General features: G+C 47.0%; 1 protein-coding gene across 1 annotated transcript; it reads right to left on the reverse strand.

Moving 5' to 3' along the window:
* Positions 1-7136: 7136 nt before the first annotated feature.
* Positions 7137-10332, reverse strand: LOC109747182 (formin-like protein 2). The gene is made up of 4 exons (XM_020306268.4): positions 8750-10332; positions 8440-8630; positions 8093-8328; positions 7137-8003 (listed from the first exon to the last, which is right to left on the reverse strand). Exons 1-4 carry the CDS (start codon positions 10189-10191, stop codon positions 7344-7346), a joined length of 2529 nt encoding a protein of 842 aa, XP_020161857.1. The 5' UTR covers positions 10192-10332; the 3' UTR covers positions 7137-7343.
* Positions 10333-26134: the final 15802 nt, after the last annotated feature.

A 26134-nucleotide genomic window follows, 5' to 3' on the forward strand; every position in this document is an offset into this window, starting at 1 on the left:
TAAAAGTATAAAATAATCAAAATTTTGAGAACGTCACTCCTGCCACTAAAAACGAGGCGCCAACACTCCACTATCGGTCGGAATGTCTTTATGCATCTGTTTCGCTGAATTTCTACAAAACCACGGACCGTAAAAACCCGTACATACGGTATTACTTCAGATCCAGCATGAGTGCCCCTAAAAAAAAGATCCATCATGAGGGGCTGAGGTACTGCGATAGTGTAGTAGTACGTGCGTACGACCGGTCGCTGTTTTATCCGACGGGCTGGATCGGTACAACACACGGCACGACGGCTAGTCTGCCATAGCATGCATGCGCACGTACAAACGCAGAGCCCGCAACCGCAAGATGAACAAGAGAGGCCATGCAAAAAATGGGAATATATGGTCCGAGGAGTAGATTTTTTTTTCGAAAATCAGGGGCCTCCCCCCGGCTCCACATTTCATTAGAGAAATATTCCCTCCGTCTCAAAATATAAAAACGTTTTTTACACTACACTAGTATCAAAAAGTTTTTATATTTTGTGACAGAAAGCTCAGCGTCACCGGGCCACGATGCAATGGGAAGCGACAAGAGCGGCCAGCTGGCTGGTTTCGTGACTCGGCATTTCTGATGCATGCATGTTGGTGATATACAATGCACGATAAGTGAAAGAACCGCTGTGTCCTCTCTCTCCTACTGTTTAGAGCATCTCCAACTCGCGATGTAAATTTTGTTGATGTAAAATGATTATGGAATAGAGATGGAGGATTTTGGGGCATGTCTGCTGTTGCTCCAATCCATGATGAAAAATCGATGCTTTAAAAAAATTAGAAAGAAATTGAACACATGAGGTCTAATGGGGGCTAGGCAGGAGGCGGATCTGATGGGTATTGTGAGCCGAGCTCGATTTAGGCGGCAGTGGTCATCGGGGCCGAGACGGTCGTCGGGCGTCTTGGACAGGAGTTAACAGGGACTAGGAGGCGGGGTGCAGCCTACCCCAGCGGCGGCGTGTTGCCCAAGCGCTGAGAGCTTCGTGCAAGAGCGGAGGGGTGGCGGAACGTTCGAAATCGATGACTGAGCTTCCATGGCGTAGGTGGGGTCACGTCAGTTGTCTCGGCCGGAAGGAACGAGAAGCGGGGTGGCGGTGGGGCTGGGGTGGGGGGTGTTCGCCGGAGTGTCGATGATGGCCGGACGTCCGGGGATTTTCAACATGGTAGTTTGGTTCCCGTTGAAGCGTTTTGGTTTTTGGGCAGCCATTAGAGATGTTGCAAATTTGCAGTACTTCGGAACAAAACTTGGGTGGCTTCCTAAAAAAATTATAGGATGGAGATACATCATCTATTGAATCTGGTTCTTTGTCCAAAGTGTCTCACAACGACGATCTTTCAACAGTGTGACGGTTTTTCATCATGTGTTGAAGATGCTCTTACAACACCATCTATGGGAAAGATTCCCTTTGTTTTTGCAGATGAGATTCCCTTGAGACCCTAACTCTCTCTTGAGAAGCTCCTAGTTGATATGTTTTGCGTCAAATAGGCCAATAACGTGCACACACGGAGTCTCAACTCAGCCAGCGCATTTGCGTGCGACGGATATAAAAAATCACAACTCACATGGCATCGAATTTGAGATCTCTCGCTGTTTAAGATGTGTTGCCAGCCAGTGGAGGTAATGAGTTAGCAATTGGTAGTGTAGAAGTTTAAGAACTAAAAACAGCGGCGGATCTGAACACTTTCTGAAAATTTTCGAACATTTCAAGAAAATTGTGAACAATTTATTAAAGGGAAAATAATGGTTGAAAAATCCGGTTATTTTTAAAAAACTCAATTTTTTAAAAATTACATACTTTTCTAAAAGCATGAACATTTTTTTAAAATGCGAACATTCTAAACATTTCAATCATTTTTCAAACAACATTTTTTAAATTACAAACTTTTTCGCAAAAGCATGAATTTTTTTTGAACTATCGGGTCTTTTTTCAAAACCACAACAAATTTGAAATTTCAACAATAAAATAAAAAGCGCAAACAATTTTCGAGAGTTATAAAAACTGAAATAATCTTGAAGATCTTGAACAACTTACCGAAAAGTCAACATTTTTAAAAACTTCATTTTAAAAATATGACTTTTTAACAAAACTTCAAACATTTGTTGAAAAATGTGATTTTTTAAGATTTAAATCATTTTTTGAAAAAAGAAGAAACGGAAAAAATTGGAAATAAAAAAAGAAACAAGAAAAGCCCAACAAAATCCCAACAAAAAAAACGATTCTGGTACCTTCTAGAAGGTTCCTAGAACCGGTGAAAACCCCATTCCACGAAATCCTAGATTACGCTTCTAAATGGGCTGACCCATTTTGTCGCCAGCTCGCCCGCTCGCGTCCATAGCGGGCCAACCCATTTAGAATGCTGCCAAGAGTCTTCTGTAGCCGCAAAGACTGCAACTAGTACCCGTGGACATGTTTCTGTGATGTAGAAGATCAGCAGTCGGAAGTGATTGTTGCGCTGGCCTCCACAGAAATGTTTTGATTTTTGATGGACGTGCACTTTTCACATCTTACACCACAGTTTATGTCCACTAGATGAGTCTGAAGTATCCGAGTGCCCCTCTAACCATGCCTCATGTCTTAGTTTTGTGGAGTCCAGCATACGATACGCCAACCGGACAATAAAAACGCCATTTTGTTCATGTACCCAAGACCAGAAGTCCTCCATCTGTTTCGTGCACAGTGGGTCACGCGGATTGCATCTGCGTCCGTGGGCCAAAAAACTTCGGCTAGGACTGTGTTGTTCCACTATCCATTGGCCGTAATCAGATCACCCACCCATTGTGTGTGTGTGTGGGGGGGGGGGGGGGGGTTCATTATCTCGTTTGATAATTGGCCGCATGTTGGAGGGTGGAGGGATCCAGTTATGTTGCCATATATTTGTGGTCATTCCATCCCCAATGCGCCGAATTATACCTTGAGCAAGGGTACAATGAATGGGGTGCGGCTGTGTCTCGCCTGCAGCGAGATACATGCTCGCCTCGCCTCAAGGATACCTAAATGCGCCGGCCCATAAACACGCAGGTACATGTACAATTTCGTTCATTTTTTCCTTTGTTTCCTTTTTTGTTCTTTTATTTTTGTTGGTATTTAAAAAATCATAAATACATATAGTTCAAAAAACTTAATGTACTTAAGATTTTCACAAATGTTCATCGTGAATCTGAAAAATGTTAACACCATGTAAAGTTTTAGTTAGTGCTGTTTTCAAACATATTGATATCCTTAAAACGTTTGTGTAATTTCCAAAAAAAAACATGCATTTCAAACTAATAAACACCACATTCCCAAAACAATTTTTAGGACCATTCCAAAATTGTTCAAAGTTTCTAAAAATGTTTATATAATGTAAAAGATGATCGTATAGTTTGAAAAAAAAGTATCATTCAAAACAAATGTTTAATGTTTATTTAAAAACTGTTTTACATGTATTCAAAAAATGTGTTTGAAAAAATGTAATCATGTATTTGGCAAATGGTAAACGTGTACAAAAAATATTTTATATGTATACAAAAAATGTATGGTGTGTATGAAAAAATAGAGATCAATACATTTATTTGAGAAAATGTTCATGTATTAAAAAAATGTCAAACATGCACAATTTTTTTATATGTACACCAAAAATGTGCAATGTGTATGAGAGAAATAGACAACAAAACATATATTTGAGAAAAGTGTTAATCATGTATTCAAAAAAGTGGTATACAAAAGTGTTAAACATGTATTAAGAAAATGTTCATAATGTATACAAAAAATGTAAACATGTGTTCAAAAATAAAAGGAAAGAAAAAGAAACCCCCAAAAATGGCAGAAAACCAAGAAAGAAAGAAAACAGAAGAAAAAAGTGAGGAAAACCGGAGAAACCCAAAGAAAATGCTAAAAAGAGTGAAAATCGATAAGAAAACCCAAAAAAACTCACGCCACAATTACGCTAATGGGCCAGCCCAGTAGCGTGCTCCCTAGAGGCAAGACCAAGTTACATCTCGCAATGGACGAGACATAGCTCCCGCACGATGAATGTCCCAGGCAGGAGGTTAGGACATCTCCAACGGCATGCATCAAAACAAACACCCTAAACGTCTGTAAGTAGCGGAGCCCGCCATTCCACCTGATGCACCAAATGCCCGACCCTTTTCTAGAAAAGAAGAAAACTAAACAAAATGTCCACCATGCAGCCTCACTTTGGAATTATCGATCGATAGCAATTCAACCATACATTTAAATTCTAATAAAAGTGTAGGACGTTCAACAAGTTTTTAATGTTCATCAATCCTAGATTCTACCATACTCCTCGAAAGTGGCCTTCATGTCAAGCTTGCTCCACTAGAGCTTAATTTTCTTCGTCGACGCATGTTGTTCACCCAAATGGGTTCTACTTGAGCTTCATCAAACAATGTGTCAATGTGAAGGGCTTGCCCTCCGTCCTTTGGTACATCAGGGTAGCTCGTCCAGATTATACAATGATGTGACCATAAAGTTGCAACACTGAGTGAGTCAAAGAATTGACCAACACGTAGAGCAACAAAAAGCAAAACTTACAATCTCGATTGACACTCCTGTTGGTCACATTCTTTCCACTTGCGAAATCGCACCGCAATACTTTATGATGGCATTTGAAATGGCGTATCACCGATGGAGTAACGACTTTGTATTGCAATCATGGATCACATCCAAATTATAGGGCGTGTAGTGCGTGCGCTCATGAAACGAAGAATGCACATGTTGCCAAAATATCGTGCCCTTTTGCTTCATGCCTACAAACCCCACACTTGTGGCATACCATGCACCGCACAAGAATGCATCCTCCCTCACTGAGTACCCCGCCATCGTGCTTGCTTGATATGGGGATAAATGATTTTCTTGCCCGTGCCAAGAACTTTTGAACAAAACCATGTGGTGAAATTGACGTGGGGAGTGTAAATTGATCAAATACAACGTAGGTGAATTTTAGGGATTTTTCTAAGAAAAACATTAATGTTTTTGGCAATATTTTCAACATCTCAAGCCTTTTCGAAAATGAATAATAGAAAATACTTAAATATATCTAAGATAATATTTTATGGTAATAGTGGTCATATATATAATATACCTTAGAAATGATTTTTAATGAATTGTTGTTTTGGAAAAGTAAATATTGTTAGTTGAAGCCTCACTTAGGTTTTTTGAAAATAAAAGGGTTTATTTGCTTTTTGATCAAAATAAAATGTAATCAGAATCTTTTTGGGCTTGACTAGATGACATGATTAGGTCCCAATTTTTGTCTTTGTTAATAAAGATGATGAGATAAAAAATACATGGCTTGACAGAAACAAAACACACCATACTAGATATTCACGAAGAAAAGCACATCATACTGGAAGATGGAGAGTTTCTCGAAGGGAAAAAACAAGCCTAAGGCGGGTAGGGTATATATGTAATATATGTAAGCTATGAGTTTCATCCACGCGGGGAGAAAACCTTTTTGGACAATGGCTCCATTTGTGAGCATGCCAACAAATAAACTTATGGAGCTTCGGAGCAAAGACCATATACAGAGCTACTATGTTGTATATGGCCTTCAATTGATTTATTGTCTCTTGTCTAACTAAGAGGAAAATCGAGAGTTACGAGAAGAAGAGGCCGAGTCAATGATCAAGATGATGTGATACAAAACACATGGCATGAAAGAAACAAAACACATCATACTGGATATCGGCAAAATAAACATCATACTAGAAGATGGGGAGTTTCTCCAAGGAAAAAACTAGCCTAAGGCAAGTAGGGCATATATGTAATATATGTAAGCTAGGAGTTACATCCATGCGAGGAGAAAACCTTCTTGGCCAATGGCTCCATTTGTGAGGATGCCAACAAACCAATTTCTGGAGCTTCCGAGGAAAGACCATATATATATATAGCTAGTATGTTGTATATAACCCTGAATGGAGTTATTGACTCTTGTCTAACTAAGATGAAAATCAAGAGTTACAAGAAGAAGAGGTGGTGTCAACTAGGGTTTGATGAACGACTGCAATCTTGCCGATTCCTCGCCTCCAGCCGCATGCAGCGAGGTGGGGGAACCTCGGGTCCTTCCAAGCATGTTTAAAAGTCTTCAAGTCTCATTTTATGGTCTTTGTCGGTGGCGTGTTGGAGGAGGCTGCAATGCCGATGAGAATAAAGTTACTCTAATTCTTCTTCATCGTGACAGTGACTTACGAGGTAGTGTCACTGAGCCAGAGATGTCTTGTCTTCACATGCTCGATCTTGTGGAATTTACGTTTTTGTCACTGTGAAGCATTCATATGGATCTGCCAAGGTCGTGTTAGTGTATGGTGCTTTTCTTGGTCTGATTTCTTGGGGCTTATACCGGCTTCTTTACTATTTTAGTGAAGATTTTGTTGTATGAGAATCTGTACTTCTAGGAGATCATACCCGGCCCAAGCACATTCGACGCTCATGACTTTCCGTCTTTTTAGATGGGTGACTTTTGAGGCTTTTGAAGACAGTTGACGCGGTATAGCTCGTTTAGGTTTAGCGGGTGCCTCTACTCCGGTTTGATTGCATTGTCTTTATTCAAGAGATTTCAATATAATTCTTAGTTTGCATCTGAGCCCGCGTGCTCGTATCGGGCCTCTGATCTTGTAATGGAACCTTTAGCTTGGCTCTCAACTTGTTTGGTGCGGCCTTTGGGGCCTTCGTTTGTTATGTTGCTGCCCTATGTTCGGGGCTTTATTAATTTATAAAGCCGGAGTCTATATTCTAAAAAAAAAATCTTAGGCAAAGGAGCTAGTATTATGTAACTTCTTTTATCTAGTATGATCCAAGACATTATACATGTAATAATTGTTAGAGTTTGAATAAAATTACATGTTATTTAAAAAAAGGTTGATCTTACTACTACGCTTATCAGTGTAATTATCTTATGTCCATTTATTACTACAGCAGACTAACCGCCGTATATATAAAGGACTACCCTTGGGGTTCTGAAAGAGCACGAGGCAGTCATCGTGGCAGAGAAACTAACACATGGTTCTGCACGTGGGACTCTGAAACTCTGCAGGTGACACTAACCGATTCAAAATTTCAAATTCTGCAGAAAGAGATATGGGCAAGGAGACAAAAGGGGAATAAACAAGGGGACAAACACACGCCAACTTGTTTGTTTCAAACAGTGCCAGTTCAAACATCATCTTGTCTCGTCCCAGTGAGTGATCAACTCATCAACTATACATCTCAATCTTCAACAATCTTCTAGTCTACCAAACCAAAATCATCAGTGGACTATGTATAATGGATTCTGTTCTAATCTAGCCAAGAACCACTCAAAACCAATCATCATACATTATTCGGAACAGGATTCCAAGCATGGAAATTCTTGACCCCCCTGACCTCCTTGCACACCCTCTCCAGCATCCCCAGGAAGTCCCTGACGATGACGAAGATCCTGAGCGGGCTCGCCTCGTCCTTGCCGACGTCGCCGTGGTAGTACTCGGTGATGTCCCTGACGTGGCCCAGCACCCGGCGCTCGCCGTCCTCCAGCTCCCGGATCACCTCCTCGGCGTGGCTGACGAACGGCGCCATGAAGGCGACGAAGCGGCCGTTCCTCTCGTCGCCGGAGAGGCCGCTCCCCACCAGCTCCTTGATCCGGGAGATGCCCTGCGACAGGCTGGAGACCGACGTGGTGAGCACGTCCAGGTCCACGGTCGCCGTCTTCTTGACGTTGGTGAGCTCGGCGGCCAGGCCGGTGCCGATGTCTGTCCCCTCGGCCGCGCGCGTCGGCGACTTCTGCGACCGCGTCATTTCCTGTACCACGAAATGCAGCAGCGTGGTCTTCCCGTCGGCGCCCTTGACGTCGGCGAGCTTGAGCAGCGTGTCGAGCTTGAACGCCATGGCGCCGCCCCGCGCCGTCCCGACGTTCATCCGGTTCCCTGTCTTGAGCACGGCCTCCAGCAACTTCATGAACAGCTTGCTCGACATCAGCTCCCTGCACGCGTCCTTTCACACGCAAAAGAAACAAAATGTCAATGAACTATCGCGGCTGCAACAGTACAGGATTGGCATGTCGAGCTCTGCTCAGCGCTCACCTCGAGCATGGCGAAGGACTTCCTGATGTGGCCAACCTCGTCGGCGAAGGTCTCGCGGTACAGCATCGCCTCGACTCGTGCGAAGGCGCAGGGTATTGTGAGCACCGCCTTGAGGAGCCTCTCCGCCGGGACCAGGCTCTCGACGTCGCCGTCGTAGCCGGAGAGCTTTTCCACCTCCTCCTTGGTCGGCGCCATCTTGATGAGCGCTTCCAGTTGTTGCACCGACAGGCCGTTCCCTGTACCAAAAATCCAGCAACCAAACCAAGAAGCTCCAAGTCAATCAAGGATCGCCACCATATGATACGAGCGTGTTGATAGATACGTGCGGCGTGCAGCCGTTGAGTTACCGTGCAGCAGCGCGGCGTAGATTTGCTCGGCGGTGGCGTTCACCGCCTTCATGAGGATGGTGATGTTCTGCAGCCGCTTGGGGTCCAAGACATGGTTGCCGAGGGAGGGGCTCCGGCTCTGAGCCTCCTCGTGCTTCGCCGAGAGCCTCGAGTTGTACAGGAACAGCGACTCGATCATCTGCTCGTCCAATCTGCAAACCAAAGGAGTAGCACTTGTCAGAACTCAAAAGTTGTACTGCTTCAGTTCAGATTCAAAAAGATGAGTGCGTGCGTGACAGATAAACGGGAAGTCAAACTGATCCAGGCTTACTCGAATGAGCTCGATCGGATTCTGTCCCACACCATCCGGCGGTTGGGCGCCTGGCGCACCTTGTCCCAGTGCAGAGGCTTCAGCTTAGGCAGCGTTGCGCCATTCTTCCCCAGCGGCGCGCTCTGCCTCAGCATGCCCGGCGGCGCGGGCGGCGGCGGTAGACCCGGGCCACCACTTCTCCGAAAATTCTGCTCCTTCAGTATTAGCAGCGGTGGGGGTGGCGGCGGCGGTGGTGGTACAACACCCGGACCACAAGCCGGCACCAGCGGCGGCGGTGGTGGAGGAGGAGGTGGTGGTGGCACCGTCATGCCACTTGCAGCGTCCGAGCGCACGCTTCCTGCCTCTCCTTTTGTCTCCTTTGGTTGGCGCGTGCTGCTGCTCTGCACTCCTGGAAAGCTTAATGAACCGCGGGTTCGCCGGAGCTCATGATCCAAGAACAGCCGCGCTGCTGAGTCCGACGAGCTCGGGGAGTGGGCGCGGCACACTCGCTCCTCGTTCCCGGGCGTGCGCGGGCATTGCGGCGAATAAGGACTCGCGGCCTTCATTTTATCCGCGGGCGTCGTAGGGGCAGAGCTCCGCCGTCTTGACCGCGCGGAAGGTGACGGCGACACGCCGTCGGCCTGACCGGACTTTGTGTCCCGGAGCTCGGAGTAGGAGAAGTGCGAGGAGTTGAAGCAGCACGACGAATGGACCGACCCGGCGCCGTCATCTTCGGAGCAAGCTCCGGCATCAATTTCTTCTTCACGCTTCGGTACGTCATCTTTCGGTCCGGCCACGACCGTCCCCGGCGCCTCGGCGTCGTCGTGCGTGGCCTCGATGTACGGCTTGACGGCGTCCAGGTAGAGCAGGCTGGGACCAGGGTCGAAGCTCACCTTGTTAGTGGCGCCGCTCTGCTCAGCCCCGTCGCGCCTCCTCTGGAACTTCCTGCACGTGAGGAACACCACAAGGACGACAAGGAGCACTACCAGCGCGCCGGAGAGCGCCGCGGCGGCGGCCACAATGACGAGCTGCATGCTTTTCTTGCCATCGTGGTCGTGCCCACCTCCCCCGTCGCGCGGGCTGTGCGCCGTGCCGTTTCTCCTGTGGGCGACTTTCCCGGGGACGGGGTCCGGGAGGCGCGCGTTCTTATGGAGCAGCGGCAAGTGGGCACGACCCTTGGCCGGTGCCGGTGCCGGTGCGAGAGCCGGAGCCGGAGCGGGAGCGGGAGCGACGGCATGGCCGTGATGCTGCCTCCGCAATGGCCTCGAGCCCAGAGCACCGATGCCAAGCAGCAATCGAAAGCTGCCAGCGCCACCACCACCATCAGCCTGATCTCCCCTCTCCTCGCCGTTGCCGCCTACCGAGAAGAGAAGCACGGCGAAGGACACGATGAAGAAGAGGCGCGGCAGGCGGTGGCGTCTACCGAGATTGGACATGATTGCAGGCTTGCAGGCATCAAGCATTTCAAGGTGGGGAGGAAGGAGGAAATGCCGCTCTGATTTGGTAGAAGAGCTGCGGAAAGGCTGTGCGATCCACGGAATGGAGCAGGCACGTACGCACGCACCGGCAGGGCAGCCGAGGTAGGCGTCGACGCCACTGCAAGGAACCTCTGAGCAACTGCAGGTACGTGCAGTGCAATAGTTTGCATGTGTACCTGCCTATATGCGTTAATGTCACCAAGTTTTGGCAAGAAGAAGAGAGAAAATCAGCTGAGATAGGCGTCAATGGCACTCAAGTTTGAACTGGTTAACAGTAGTTTGTGTCATGTGCGGTCAGATTCAAACGGATAGTAAAACAGTTAGGCACGGAAATTCAAATCATTTTCTATTGCTTGCCCTGTCGTCGCTGCTGTTGGTTTTGCTCGCGCGTCCCTTTGCGAGTTCGCTGCGTGCGCTCTGCAGACTTGTTTTTTACCGCAAGGCTGTTTGGCGATCAGGCGTCAGACAACAATGTTATCCGCCTTTTACTGGTAACCGATCTGGGTGGGGGTCTGGGACAATGATTCTCCCCTGTAAAACGGTTCAATGCCGCTGGTCTCAGCCGTTTGAATTGGCCGGAGTACGTACGTACACATGCCAGGTGGTGTGTTTAAAACGAACTGTAAGGCACCGTACCCTAGCCTGGGTGCTGTTGGATTGGTGGCATCTAGTAGCAGGGATGCGTGGACCCATGAATGTGGTTGGTAATTGAGTGCCCTCAAAGGGTGAAAACAGGAGTGCCAACCCATAGCTTCGGATTCATCTCAAGACATGCTTTGCCCAATATTGGCAGATCAAGCAGGAGCGTGGGCATGTGGCAGACTGGACCAGGTCCAGGTAAGATCTAGCGCCTGAATATCCAGCAAATATTACTCCCTCCGTCCCGAAATACTTGTCGGAGAAATGGAAGTATCTAGACGCATTTTAATTCTAGATACATCCACTTTTATCCATTTCTCCGACATGTATTTTCAGACAAATAGAACGTTTTTCATGTCAAAGTGTGTTAGCCGATGATGGCAAGTTTAGTTCGCGAGCATGACAAATCCGACTCAATTCATTTTTGCCAAGACTTTACAAACTAAATTTGCCATCGTCACACCAATATAATTTGCCATGAAAAAGTTCCACTTGCCATGCCTAACAATCTGACGTCAAATTTAGCCTTTCCGAAGAGCTAAGCACTTCAGACATTTGCTAGCTAGAAAGGTACATGACTGAGAATCTTAGAACCTGTTTGGAATTAAAAAAAAGCATTAACATTTAACATTTTAGAGAAACCGAATTTTATGGGAAATCCTCTCACGGTGCCCTTTAGATACTACCTCCGTTTCAAAATATAGTGCTTTCTCTATTCCCGTGCTTCAACTTTGACCAAAAATTTAACAAACGAGACCGGCTGCCGCAGGAGCAAAAGTTATACTAGTGAATTCGTATTCAAAAGAAGTTTTCAATTATATATATTTTTCTCCCGCCGCAGTCGGTCTCGTTGGTTAAATTTATGGTCAAAGTTAGACCTCGGGAAGCACGGGCGCACTATATTTTGGAATGGAGGAATTAGCTAGGAGAACTTCCTTTTTTACTCTGAATTTTGGAGGATGCTAAACATTAGTTTAAACTTTGTGGTTTTACTCTCTTTTTTGAAATTTGATTTCGTCCCAATTTATGGATAAAGAAGATCCACACATTATAGAGGAGTTGAGGATGAAACCTCAGATGACTGAAACTAGATACATGATGCTCAGAGCACAGCTAACAAATGCAACACAGCAAGCAAACAAAAGATAAGAGGAGGAATGGCGCCCCCTCTGTCGCCGGCCGCCTCCCCACTCCCCTTGCTGCCCCTACGCGGCGCTCCGCCCCCTCTGTTAATTAGTATCACATATGGATGAATAGGATTAGTATCACATATGCATCTCTAGATCCTATTGTTAATTAGTATCACATATCATCTTATATGTTACTAGATCTTAGGATTTGGCATGCACACTTGAAGTGTTGTTCGTATATGCAGTGTGCTGGCCTTTCATGTTTCCTCGCGTGATTGGGGAGAGAGTAGAGAGACGGGTTAGGTGAGAGAAGTAGAGGCTTTTTGTTGCTCATCGAAACTTGGGTTTCAATTCTTGATTAGCAGCTTAGCACATATATGAACACCACTGGTTGTTGGAACTAATCCACATGCACATATATGAAGAGTTTTTACCCTTGTGTCAGGGCTGGGAGTTGTCCTTGATGAGGATGGAAGAGTTATTGCTCTGCTTTGCCATGCTTGCAGAGATAATGCATAATTGATATTTGTGTAGTTGCCTTTTAGGAGTTATTGCTCTGAACTGAACTACAATTTAGTTGTTATTTTGCTTTAGGGAAATGGCGCCACCACCACCACCACCATGTCGACGGTGCAAGTCAAGGTGCGCCAGCAGCCTTGCAACTGGCACGCTGTTCGGCATCTACTTCGAGTCTAGTTTTCTTCATGTGGCGGTAATAAATTATATGAAACTAGTAACCACTATTTTGTTTTTAGTGTTATTGGCATTAATGCATCGTGTATATATCATTTTGCTTTTTGTACACAGATCGTCCCATGCAATGTGAGGTCGGAATTCAACAAGCTGACCGGAGACTCTGTGACCTTTGAGGCTCCTGGGGCCCTACACTATGGAGGTCGAGAAAGGACGAAATATGACGCAGGTGGGAGGAGATGGATGGGTCCGTTTCATCGCCCACATGCGTATCACCGGTGGTGAGTTGATCAGCTTTTCCTTCAGAGCAGAAAGACCCAAGCTAGCCGTCATTTATGTCAACAAAGCAGAAGATGATGAAGATGATGAGGATGATGAGGATGATGACGACCCACTTGATGAAGCCATCGTAGCTCAAAGAATGAGGTTGAGCGAGGAGGAGGTGTGCAACCTATGGGACATCATTCCGCCACGTGCTGACTTCATCGGGGTGCCATTTGTGACCCGCCTGACAAGTACCATGGTTGATCGGCATATCATGGTATGTCGCATTTACTGTAGTAATTTGATGATATGCTTTATTGTTATACTTAGTGTAGAGTCCGATGATATATATGCTTAGTGAATCTTATATGCTTTATCGTTATACTTAGTGTAGAGTCTGATGATATATATGCTTAGTGAATCTTATATGCTTAGTGAATCCGATGATATATATGCTTAGTGAATTCGATGATCTATATGCTTAGTGAATCCGATGATATATATGCTTTATTGTTATACTTAGTGTAGAGTCCGATGATATATATTCTTAGTGAATCTTATATGCTTTATTGTTATACTTAGTGCAGAGTCCGATGATATATATGCTTAGTGAATCTTATATGCTTAGTGAATCCAATGATATATATGCTTAGTGAATCCGATGATATATATGCTTTATTGTTATACTTAGTGTAGAGTCCGGTGATATATATACTTAGTGAATCTTATATATGCTTAGTGAATCTGATGATCTATATCCTTAGTGAATCCGATGATATATATGCTTCGTGTAGAATCCAAAGAACTGTTAATAGTGTAGAATCCATATATACTTATTAGTAGAATTCATGCTTAGTAGAAATGTAGTACTTGTTGGAAATATGCCCTAGAGGCAATAATAAAATGGTTATTATTATATTTCCTTGTTCATGATAATTGTCTATTGTTCATGCTTTAATTGTGTTATCCGGAAATCGTAATACATGTGTGAATACATAGACCATAACATGTCCCTAGTGAGCCTCTAGTTGACTAGCTCGTTGATCAATAGATGGTTACGGTTTCCTGACCATGGACATTGGATGTCATTGATAACGGGATCACATCATTAGGAGAATGATGTGATGGACAAGACCCAATCCTAAGCATAGCACTAGATCGTGTAGTTCGTTTGCTAAAGCTTTTCTACTGTCAAGTATCATTTCCTTAGACCATGAGATCGTGCAACTCCCGGATACCGTAGGAATGCTTTGGGTGTACCAAACGTCACAACGTAACTGGGTGGCTATAAAGGTGCACTACAGGTATCTCCGAAAGTGTCCATTGGGTTGGCTCGGATCGAGACTGGGATTTGTCACTCCGTATGACGGAGAGGTATCTCTGGGCCCACTCGGTATTGCATCATCATAATGAGCTCAATGTGACTAAGTAGTTAGTCACGGGATCATGCATTACGGAACGAGTAAAGTGACTTGCCGGTAACGAGATTGAATGAGGTATTGGGATACCGACGATCGAATCTCGGGCAAGTAATGTACCGATTGACAAAGGGAATTGTATACGGGATTGCTTGAATCCTCGACATCGTGGTTCATCCGATGAGATCAACGTGGAACATGTGGGAGCCAACATGGGTATCCAGATCCCGCTGTTGGTTATTGGCTAGAGAGGTGTCTCGGTCATGTCTGCATGATTCCCGAACCCGTAGGGTCTACACACTTAAGGTTCGATGACGCTAGGGTTATAAGGAAGGTTTGTATGTGATTACCGAATGTTGTTCGGAGTCCCGGATGAGATCCCGGACGTCACGAGGAGTTCCGGAATGGTCCGGAGGTAAAGATTTATATATGGGAAGTCACCAGACGGTCACCGGAAATATTCGGGGGTATACCGGTATTGTACCGGGACCACCGGAGGGGTTCCGGGGGTCCACCGGGAGGGTCCACCTGGCCCGAAGGGCCTTATGGGCTGTAGGTGGAAGGGAACCAGCCCTTAGTGGGCTGGGCGCCAACCCCCCTAGGGCCCATGCGCCTAGGGTTTTGGGGGAACCCTAAAGGGGGGGCGCCCCCCTTGCTTGGGGGGCAAGCTCCCTCCCCCCTTGGCCGCCGCCCCCCTCTAGATCTCATCTAGAGGGGCCGGCCCCCTTCCCCCTTCTCCCTATAAATAGAGGGGTGAGGGGAGGGCTGCAGGACCACATCCAAGGCGCAGCCCCTCCCCTCCCCAACACCTCTCCTCCTCCGCGTGTGCTTGGCGAAGCCCTGCCGGAGAACTGTCACTCCACCACCACCACGCCGTCGTGCTGCTGTTGGAGCCTTCTTCCTCAACCTCTCCCTCCTCCTTGCTGGATCAAGGCGTGGGAGACGTCACCGCTCCGTACGTGTGTTGAACGCGGAGGTGCTGTCCGTTCGGCGCTTGGATCATCGGTGATTTGGATCACGACGAGTACGACTCCATCAACCCCGTTCTCTTGAACGCTTCCGCTCGCGATCTACAAGGGTATGTAGATGCACTCCTTCCCTCTCGTTGCTAGTAAACTCCATAAATTGATCTTGGTGATGCGTAGAAAATTTTAATTTCTGCTACGATCCCCAATAGTGGCATCATGAGCTAGGTCTATCCGTAGTTTCTATGCACGAGTAGAACACAAGTTGTTGTGGGCGTCGATTTTGTCAATTTACTTGCCGTTACTAGTCTTATCTTGATTCGGCGGCATCGTGGGATGAAGCGGCCCGGACCGACCTTACACGTACGCTTATGTGAGACAGGTTCCACCGACTGACATGCACTAGTTGCATAAGGTGGCTAGCGGGTGTCTGTCTCTCCCACTTTAGTCGGATCGGATTCGATGAAAAGGGTCCTTATGAAGGGTAAATAGAAATTGGCATATCACGTTGCGGTTTTGGCGTAGGTAAGAATCGTTCTTGCTAGAAACCTATAGCAGCCACGTAAAAGTTTGCAACAACAATTAGAGGACGTCTAACTTGTTTTTGCAGCAAGTGTCATGTGATGTGATATGGCCAGAAGGATGTGATGAATGATATATGTGATGTATGAGATTGATCATGTTCTTGTAATAGGAATCACGACTTGCATGTCGATGAGTATGACAACCGGCAGGAGCCATAGGAGTTGTCTTAATTTATTTATGACCTGCGTGTCAACTGGAACGTCATGTAATTACTTTACTTTATTGCTAACCGTTAGCCATAGTAGTAGAAGTAATAGTTGGCGAGACAACTTCATGAAGACACGATGATGGAGATCATGATGATGGATATCATGGTGTCATGCCGGTGACGATGATGAACATGGCGCCCCGAAGATGGAGATCAAAAGGAGCAAAATGATATTGGCCATATCATGTCACTATTTGATTGCATGTGATGTTTATCATGTTTTACATCTTATTTGCTTAGAACGATGGTAGCATAAATAAGATGACCCCTCGCTAAAATTTCAAGAAAGTGTTCCCCCTAACTGTGCACCGTTGCGAAGGTTCGTTGTTCCGAAGCACCACGTGATGATCGGGTGTGATAGGTTCTAACGCTCGCATACAACGGGTGTAAGCCAGATTTACACACGCAATACACTTAGGTTGACTTGGCGAGCCTAGCATGTACAGACATGGCCTCGGAACACAAGAGACCGAAAGGTCGAACATGAGTCGTATAGCAGATACGATCAACATGAAGATGTTCACCGATGATGACTAGTCCGTCTCACGTGATGATCGGACACGGCCTAGTTGACTCGGATCATGTATCACTTAGATGACTAGAGGGATGTTTGTCTGAGTGGGAGTTCGTTAATAATTTGATTATATGAACTTAATTATCATGAACTTAGTCTAAAAACCTTTACAATATGTCTTGTAGATAAAATGGCCCACGCTAATGTTGCCCTCAACTTCAATGCATTCCTAGAGAAAACCAAGCTGAAAGACGACGGTAACAACTACACGGACTGGGTCCGTAACCTGAGGATTATCCTCATAGCTGCCAAGAAAGCATATGTCCTTGAAGCACCGCTAGGTGATGAACCTGTTTTCCCAGCAACTCAAGACGTTCTGAATGACTGGCAGTCACGTAGTGATGATTACTCCCTGGTTCAGTGCGGCATGCTTTACAACTTAGAACCGGGGCTCCAAAAGCGTTTTGAGCAGCACGGAGCATATGAGATGTTCCAAGAGCTGAAAATGGTTTTCCAAGCTCATGCCCGGGTCGAGAGATATGAAGTCTCCGACAAGTTCTACAGTTGTAAGATGGAGGAGAATAGTTCCGTCAGTGAACACATACTCAAAATGTCTGGGTTGCACAACCGCTTGTCTCAGCTGGGAGTTAATCTCCCGGATGACGCGGTCGTTGACAGAATCCTTCAGTCGCTCCCACCTAGCTACAAGAGCTTTGTGATGAACTTCAATATGCAGGGGATGGAAAATACCATTCCTGAGGTATATTCAATGCTGAAATCAGCGGAGGTGGAGATCAAAAAGGAACATCAAGTGTTGATGGTGAATAAAACCACCAAGTTCAAGAAAGGCAAGGGTAAGAAGAACTTCAAGAAAGACGGCAAGGGAGTTGCCACGCCCGGTAAGCAAGCTGCCGGGAAGAAGACAAAGAATGGACCCAAGCCTGAGACTGAGTGCTTTTATTGCAAGGGAAACGGTCACTGGAAGCGGAACTGCTCCAAGTACTTAGCGGATAAGAAGGCCGGCAATACCAAAGGTATATGTGATATACATGTTATAGATGTGTACCTAACCAGCGCTCGTAGTAGCTCCTGGGTATTTGATACCGGTGTCGTTGCTCATATTTGTAACTCAAAGCAGGAGCTGCGGAATAAGCGGAGACTGGCGAAGGACGAGGTGACGATGCGCGTCGGGAATGGTTCCAAGGTCGATGTGATCGCCGTCGGCACGCTACCTCTACATTTACCTACGAGACTAGTTTTAAACCTCAATAATTGTTATTTAGTGCCAGCTTTGAGCATGAACATTGTATCTGGATCTCGTTTAATGCGAGATGGCTACTCATTTAAATCCGAGAATAATGGTTGTTCTATTTATATGAGAGATATGTTTTATGGTCATGCCCCGCTGGTCAATGGTTTATTCTTAATGAATCTTGAACGTGATGTTACACATATTCATAGTGTGAATGCCAAGAAATGTAAGGTTGATAATGACAGTCCCACATACTTGTGGCACTGCCGCCTTGGTCACATTGGTGTCAAACGCATGAAGAAACTCCATGCAGATGGACTTTTGGAGTCTCTTGATTATGAATCATTTGACACGTGCGAACCATGCCTCATGGGCAAAATGACCAAGACTTCGTTCTCCGGAACAGTGGAGCGAGCAACCAACTTATTGGAAATCATACATACTGATGTGTGCGGTCCAATGAGCGTTGAGGCTCGTGGTGGCTATCGTTATGTTCTCACCCTCACTGATGACTTGAGTAGATATGGGTATGTCTACTTAATGAAACACAAGTCTGAGACCTTTGAAAAGTTCAAGGAATTTCAGAGTGAGGTTGAGAATCAACGTGACAGGAAAATAAAGTTCTTACGATCAGATCGTGGAGGGGAATATTTGAGTCACGAATTTGGCACACACTTAAGGAAATGTGGAATTGTCTTACAACTCACGCCGCCTGGAACACCTCAGCGTAATGGTGTGTCCGAACGTCGTAATCGCACTCTATTGGATATGGTGCGATCTATGATGTCTCTTACCGATCTACCGCTATCATTCTGGGGTTATGCTTTAGAGACTGCCGCATTCACTTTAAATAGGGCTCCGTCGAAATCCGTTGAGACGACACCGTATGAATTATGGTTTGGAAAGAAACCTAAGCTGCCGTTTCTTAAAGTTTGGGGATGCGATGCTTATGTCAAGAAACTTCAACCTGAAAAGCTCGAACCCAAGTCGGAAAAATGAATCTTCATAGGATACCCTAAGGAAACCATTGGGTATACCTTCTACCTCAGATCCGAAGGCAAGATCTCCGTTGCCAAGAACGGGTCCTTTCTGGAGAAAGAGTTTCTCTTGAAAGAAGTAAGTGGGAGGAAAGTGGAACTTGATGAGATGACCCCTCTCGAACCAGAAAGTAGCGCAGCACAAGAAAATGTTTCTGTGGTGCCTGCACCGACTAGAGAGGAAGTTAATGATGACGATCATGATCAAGTTACCACTAAACTTCGTAGGTCCACAAGGACACGTTCCGCACCAGAGTGGTACGGCAACCCTGTCCTGGAAATCATGTTGTTGGACAACGGTGAACCTTCGAACTATGAAGAAGCAATGGTGGGTCCAGATTCCAACAAATGGCTTGAAGCCATGCAATCCGAGATAGGATCCATGTATGAAAACAAAGTATGGACTTTGACAGACTTGCCCGATGATCGGCGAGCGATAGAAAATAAATGGATCTTTAAGAAGAAGACGGACGCGGATGGAAATGTTACCATCTATAAAGCTCGACTTGTCGCTAAGGGTTATCGACAAGTTCAAGGAGTTGACTACGATGAGATCTTCTCACCGGTAGCGAAGCTGAATTCCGTCCGAATCATGTTAGCAATTGCCGCATTCTACGATTATGAAATATGGCAAATGGACGTCAAAACGGCATTCCTTAAGGAAGAATTGTATATGATGCAGCCGGAAGGTTTTGTCGATCCTAAGAATGCTGACAAAGTATGCAAGCTCCAGCACTCAATCTATGGGATGGTGCAGGCATCTCGGAGTTGGAACATTCGCTTTGATGAGATGATCAAAGCGTTTGGGTTTACGCAGACCTATGGAGAAGCCTGTGTTTACAAGAAAGTGAGTGGGAGCTCTGTAGCATTTCTCTTATTATATGTGGATGACATACTATTGATGGGAAATGATATAGAATTCTTGGAAAGTATAAAGGCCTACTTGAATAAGTGTTTTTCAATGAAGGACCTTGGAGAAGATGCTTACATATTAGGCATCAAGATCTATAGAGATAGATCGAGACGCCTCATAGGTCTTTCACAAAGCACATACCTTGACAAGATATTGAAGAAGTTCAATATGGATCAGTCCAAGAAGGGGTTCTTGCCTGTATTGCAAGGTGTGAGATTGAGCACGGCTCAATGCCCGACCACGGCAGAAGATAGAGAAAAGATGAGTGTCGTCCCCTATGCCTCGGCCATAGGGTCTATCATGTATGCCATGCTGTGTACCAGACCTGATGTAAACCTTGCCGTAAGTTTGGTAGGAAGGTACCAAAGTAATCCCGGCATGGAACACTGGACAGCGGTCAAGAACATCCTGAAGTACCTGAAAAGGACTAAGGATATGTTTCTCGTTTATGGAGGTGACGAAGAGCTCGTCGTAAAGGGTTACGTCGATGCTAGCTTCGACACAGATCTGGATGACTCTAAGTCACAAACCGGATACGTGTATATTTTGAATGGTGGGGCAGTCAGCTGGTGCAGTTGCAAGCAAAGCGTCGTGGCGGGATCTACATGTGAAGCGGAGTACATGGCAGCCTCGGAGGCAGCACATGAAGCAATCTGGATGAAGGAGTTCATTGCCGACCTAGGAGTTATTCCCAATGCATCGGGGCCGATGACTCTCTTCTGTGACAACACTGGAGCTATTGCCCTTGCCAAGGAGCCCAGGTTTCACAAGAAGACCAGGCACATCAAGCGTCGCTTCAACTCCATTCGTGAAAATGTTTAAAATGGAGACATACATATTTGTAAAGTGCATACGGATTTGAATGTCGCAGATCCGTTGACTAAACCTCTTCCACGAGCGAAACATGATCAACACCAGAACTATTCATCACAATGTAACTAGATTATTGACTCTAGTGCAAGTGGGAGACTGTTGGAAATATGCCCTAGAGGCAATAATAAAATGGTTATTATTATATTTCCTTGTTCATGATAATTGTCTATTGTTCATGCTTTAATTGTGTTATCCGGAAATCGTAATACATGTGTGAATACATAGACCATAACATGTCCCTAGTGAGCCTCTTGTTGACTAGCTCGTTGATCAATAGATGGTTACGGTTTCCTGACCATGGACATTGGATGTCATTGATAACAGGATCACATCATTAGGAGAATGATGTGATGGACAAGACCCAATCCTAAGCATAGCACTAGATCGTGTAGTTCATTTGCTAAAGCTTTTCTAATGTCAAGTATCATTTCCTTAGACCATGAGATCGTGCAACTCCTGGATACCGTAGGAATGCTTTGGGTGTACCAAACGTCACAAAGTAACTGGTTGGCTATAAAGGTGCACTACAGGTATCTCCGAAAGTGTCTGTTGGGTTGGCTCGGATCGAGACTGGGATTTGTCACTCCGTATGACGGAGAGGTATCTCTGGGCCCACTCGGTATTGCATCATCATAATGAGCTCAATGTGACTAAGTAGTTAGTCACGGGATCATGCATTACGGAAAGAGTAAAGTGACTTGCCGGTAACGAGATTGAACGAGGTATTGGGATACCGACGATTGAATCTCGGGCAAGTAATGTACCGATTGACAAAGGGAATTGTATATGGGATTGCTTGAATCCTCGACATCGTGGTTCATCCGATGAGATCATCGTGGAACATGTGGGAGCCAACATGGGTATCTAGATCCCGCTGTTGGTTATTGACCGGAGAGTCGTCTCGGTCATGTCTGCATGATTCCCGAACCCGTAGGGTCTACACACTTAAGGTTCGATGACGCTAGGTGTTGAGGATATCACCATTAGAGTCACCCGCCCAGGAGGGGCCGGGTTACGTCATAATGATCATCACGCGAAGCCCAGTACCAAACTTGAAGACGGCGGGTCAGTAATGGGCTTAAGACCCGGAGATGGCTTAAGGCCCGTAGTGATAACCGCTGTTATGGTGAAACTTGTAGTGTAAGGCAAGAATAGTTAAGAGTCCGAGCCGGACACTGTTATGAGCCGGCCGGGACTCTAAGAGCCGCTGGGCGTCAACCTCTTTATATAAAGGGACGACCCGGCGGCGGTTTAGTGGCAAGTAAGGCCAAATCGATAATGAGGGAGGACGGTTTAGCTCCTGGTCGTCGAAACCCTAATCAATACCAGCTCAACTGGACGTAGGCTTTTACCTTCACCGTAAGGGGCCGAACCAGTATAACCCTCGTGTTCCTTGTCCCGCTTAACCCCTTTAAGCTTCCTAACTGCGATGGCTCCATGACTAAGTCCTTGCACGAGGACATCGGACGTGACAATTCCACGACAGTTGGCGCCCATCGTGGGGCTGGCGCACGGTGGATTTGAGTTCTTGAAGGGCAGCTTCGAAGGGCTCAAGGGATACGCTATGGGCCGGATGACCAAGAGTCGTCGCGGCAAGCTCTACATCGACGATGCAAATTGGGGCCCCGAAGCCGGCTCAATCGAGTATGGGTACCGGGCCCCCTTCGGCGGAATCCATGTCTTCATTGGAAAGATTGGTGAGCCGGGCCCTGAGCCAGACCTCTGCGCCGATCTCATCGAGATGGCTCAGCGTGCACGACCCGCCCGGGCTCTACCTGCCTTGAAGTATGCTTTCGTGGGATGTGTCCATGGAGGACTCTCTGAAGGATCTGGATCTGGTGATGAGACGGCCGCCCGCTCTGACGGCGAGTCGTCTACGGATGAGACAAACTCATTATATCAACTTCAAGATGGCAGGCTCAGGGGTTGTTCCGATGGCGACAGTATTCCGGACCCCTTTGAGCCGCCGAGCCAGGTTGGAATCTTCATGGCTGGTGCACAACCTGTTCAAAACTCCACCACTGGGGCAGGAGGCCCTGTGCCCTCGCCGGCTCAGGTGCTGATGGATCTCACAGACAAGATGACGGCCCTGTTAACCGCTACGGTTGCCCCAGCGGATCAAGCTCAGCATGACGCGGAGGTGGCACAGTTAAAGTTGGATCTAGCAAAAGCCAAGGAGGATCTAGCGGCGGAGGGGATCAGGATGGCTGCAGAGAGGGCGGCTCTCGACGCCCAGACTCAGCTGATTCAGGCACAGTCTTTCCGGCTCACGATGGATCAAAACGCGTCCAATGAGGTCATGAGAAGGAGGCATCAAAAGGCCCAATCTCGACTCCCTCCGGTTTACGATCCTCAAAACCTCTTCAACACGCCTGGTGCAGGGCCTAGTAACCCGCCAGAGATCACGGCGCCCGGGGCTGGAATGCCAATTCAGCCCCAAGTGATGGGGCCTCCCCGGGTGAACGCTACCCCGCCTCAGTACGTGCCAATACCACCGGGTCATTATGCCAACCCGTTGGAAAACATGGTCGCCGCGGCGGCGCGACTGGCGGCTCTCCCAATTGAGGGCGACTCTCCGACGGCGGTTGAAACCCGCCGGGTCAAAGAGCTTCTTCAGACGGCTCTGGCGCAACAGGAGGCATATTCATATAGCCGGGACAGGATTCATTCAACCCCTCGTCCAGGCCGGAGCCCGAGTTATAGCAGGCATATGGTCTCAGCGACCGGCTCTAGCAACGTCCGATACCGTGATTTGCCTCCAGGCTACGGTCTGGTTCAGGATGGAGCTTTTAACGTGGTAGACCAAGACAGAGCACGACGAGAGGCGGAGCAGGCGGCTCAGTTGACGGCTTACCAGCCACTCCCGGCTTATCCGACGGCTTCCATCGATGCGGGTATACCTACGAGGACTGGAGGTGTTCCTTGTCTGGTGCCGGCTCTCCGTAACGAAGGTCTGCCTAAGGATTTCAAAGGGCCAAGGAAAGTGCCTAATTACACAGCTGATTTACAACCCGGAGCATGGATCGAGAGTTACGAGATGGCTATGGAGTTGCTGGAGGTCAGTGAAGCGGCAATGGCCAAGTACTTCACCATGATGTTAGATGGGACTGCCCGCACTTGGTTGAAAGGGCTGCCACCGAATTCTATCGGGTCTTGGGCTGAGCTAAAAGCCCGGTTCATCCAAAACTTCAAAGATACCTGTAGGCAGTCTATGTCAATTATGGATTTGACTAACTGTAAGCAGCAGGAGGGTGAGTCTACAACCCATTGGGTTCGCCGGGTCAAAGAGATAATACATTCATCTGATAAGATGGATGCTGGCTCTGCAGTCTTAATGTTAGAGCAGAATTGTCGCTTTGCGCCCCTGAAGATGAAGCTCAGGCGGCTCAAGCGCGATTGCAATGATATGGGTACGCTGATGGCGGCTCTGGTTAAGTACGCCGACTCTGACAGTACCAAGGATCCCGCGTCGGATGATGAAAGGACAGGGAAGGGAAAACGGAATGGCAATGGCAAGGGCCCCCAGCATAACCCGGCGAACCAGGGAGGTAACAAGCGTAAGGCTGATGGCAATATGGAGTTTGTGGCCAACGCCAGTTCACAGGGTAACAACCACGGACGCAAGGGGAGACCACCTCCCCGCGCCGGCGGGTCAGGCCCGACGCTTGAGCAGTTGTTGAATGAGCCTTGTCCAAGGCATGGCTCTAGGGAAAAGCCGGCCACTCATCTGTGGAAGGACTGCGCAATTATGAAGGCCTTTAAAAATTCCAATGCTTTTAATGGCAACAGTGGCCCGAGCGGCGGCTCAGGCGCTGGCGGCTTTCATGGCCCGGGCGGCGGCTCAAATTCCAATCCTCAGAATGTTCAAGGGGGCTTTAATCAGCAGTCCGGCCAGGGTCATCAGCAGCAGCAGGGGGGATACCAGACCAATCCAAAGCAGCTCAATGGTGGACAGTATCATGTGTTTACCATCAGTCTGTGCAAGCGAGATCAGAAGCTTCATAAGAGGGCTGTGAATGCTGTTGAGCCGGCGGTTCCACGCTATTTAAGATGGTGTGAGCAGCCTATTGTGTGGAGTAGGGAAGATCACCCTCCCCGGGTCGATAATCCGGGTCACCTGGCCCTGGTGGTGGCTCCTCAGGTGGGGGGATATAGATTCACTAAAGTGCTCATGGACGGAGGCAGCAACATCAACATCCTGTATTATGAGACTTTCCGTCGTATGGGATTGATTGATAAGAATCTCAGCCAGTCCAATACTGTTTTCCATGGTGTGGTGCCTGGTAAGTCGGCATATCCAGTCGGTAAGATCGAGCTGGAAGTGGCTTTTGGAGATGAGTACAACTACAGGGCGGAAAAATTAACCTTTGAGGTGGTTAAGATAAGAAGCCCGTATCATGCTTTATTTGGGCGGCCGGCTTACGCCAAGTTCATGGCACGGCCGTGTGACGTATATTTGCAGCTCAAGATGCCGGGTCACAATGGGACCATTACGTTTCATGGCAGCCGAAAGATAGCCTTGGAGTGTGAGGAAGGTGACGCGGCTTACGCTGAATCTGTTTGTGCAACAGAGGAGTTGAAGTTTTACAAGGACAATGTTGACCCGGCAGATATGACGTCTTTGAAGAAGCCAACCACAGAGCATGAGCCGGTAATGAAATTTAAGTCCGCTGATGAGACTAAACTTGTTGACTTTGTTCCAGGTGACTCATCTCAACAATTCAACATCAGTGCCAATCTGGATCCGAAATAGGAAGGCGCGCTCATCGAGTTCATCCGTGAGAACAGGGACATCTTTGCATGGAAACCTTCTGACATGCCGGGTGTACCTAGAGAACTCATTGAGCACACTCTCAATTTTGATCCAAAGTTTAAGCCGGTCAGGCAATTCCTCCGGCGGTTTAATGAGGAGAGGCGGAAAGCCATTGGTGATGAGGTAGCCCGGCTCTTGGCGGCCGGGTTTATCGTTGAAGTTTTTCATCCAGAATGGTTAGCTAACCCGGTGCTCATGCTTAAGAAGAACGGCACCTGGCGGATGTGTGTGGATTACACGGATTTAAACAAGGCTTGTCCGGCTGATCCTTTTGCTCTCCCCCGTATTGATTAGATTATTGATGCTACGGCGGGTTGTGAGCGCTTAAGTTTTTTGGATGCTTATTCTGGATACCATCAGATTAAAATGGCAGTTACGGACCAGGAGAAGACAGCGTTCATCACTCCTTTTGGAGCCTTCTGTTATGTATCTATGCCTTTTGGGCTCAAGAGTGCACAGGCGACTTACCAGCGTTGTGTGCAGAATTGTCTTCATAACCAGATTGGGCGCAATGTTCATGCTTATGTGGATGATATCGTGGTTAAATCCAGGGAGAAGGAGACCTTGATAGATGATCTGAGAGAAACCTTTGATAATCTCCGGGTCTACAGGATGATGCTCAAC

This window comes from Aegilops tauschii, chromosome 2, assembly GCF_002575655.3.
Source record: "Aegilops tauschii subsp. strangulata cultivar AL8/78 chromosome 2, Aet v6.0, whole genome shotgun sequence".
Lineage (NCBI taxonomy): Eukaryota > Viridiplantae > Streptophyta > Magnoliopsida > Poales > Poaceae > Aegilops > Aegilops tauschii.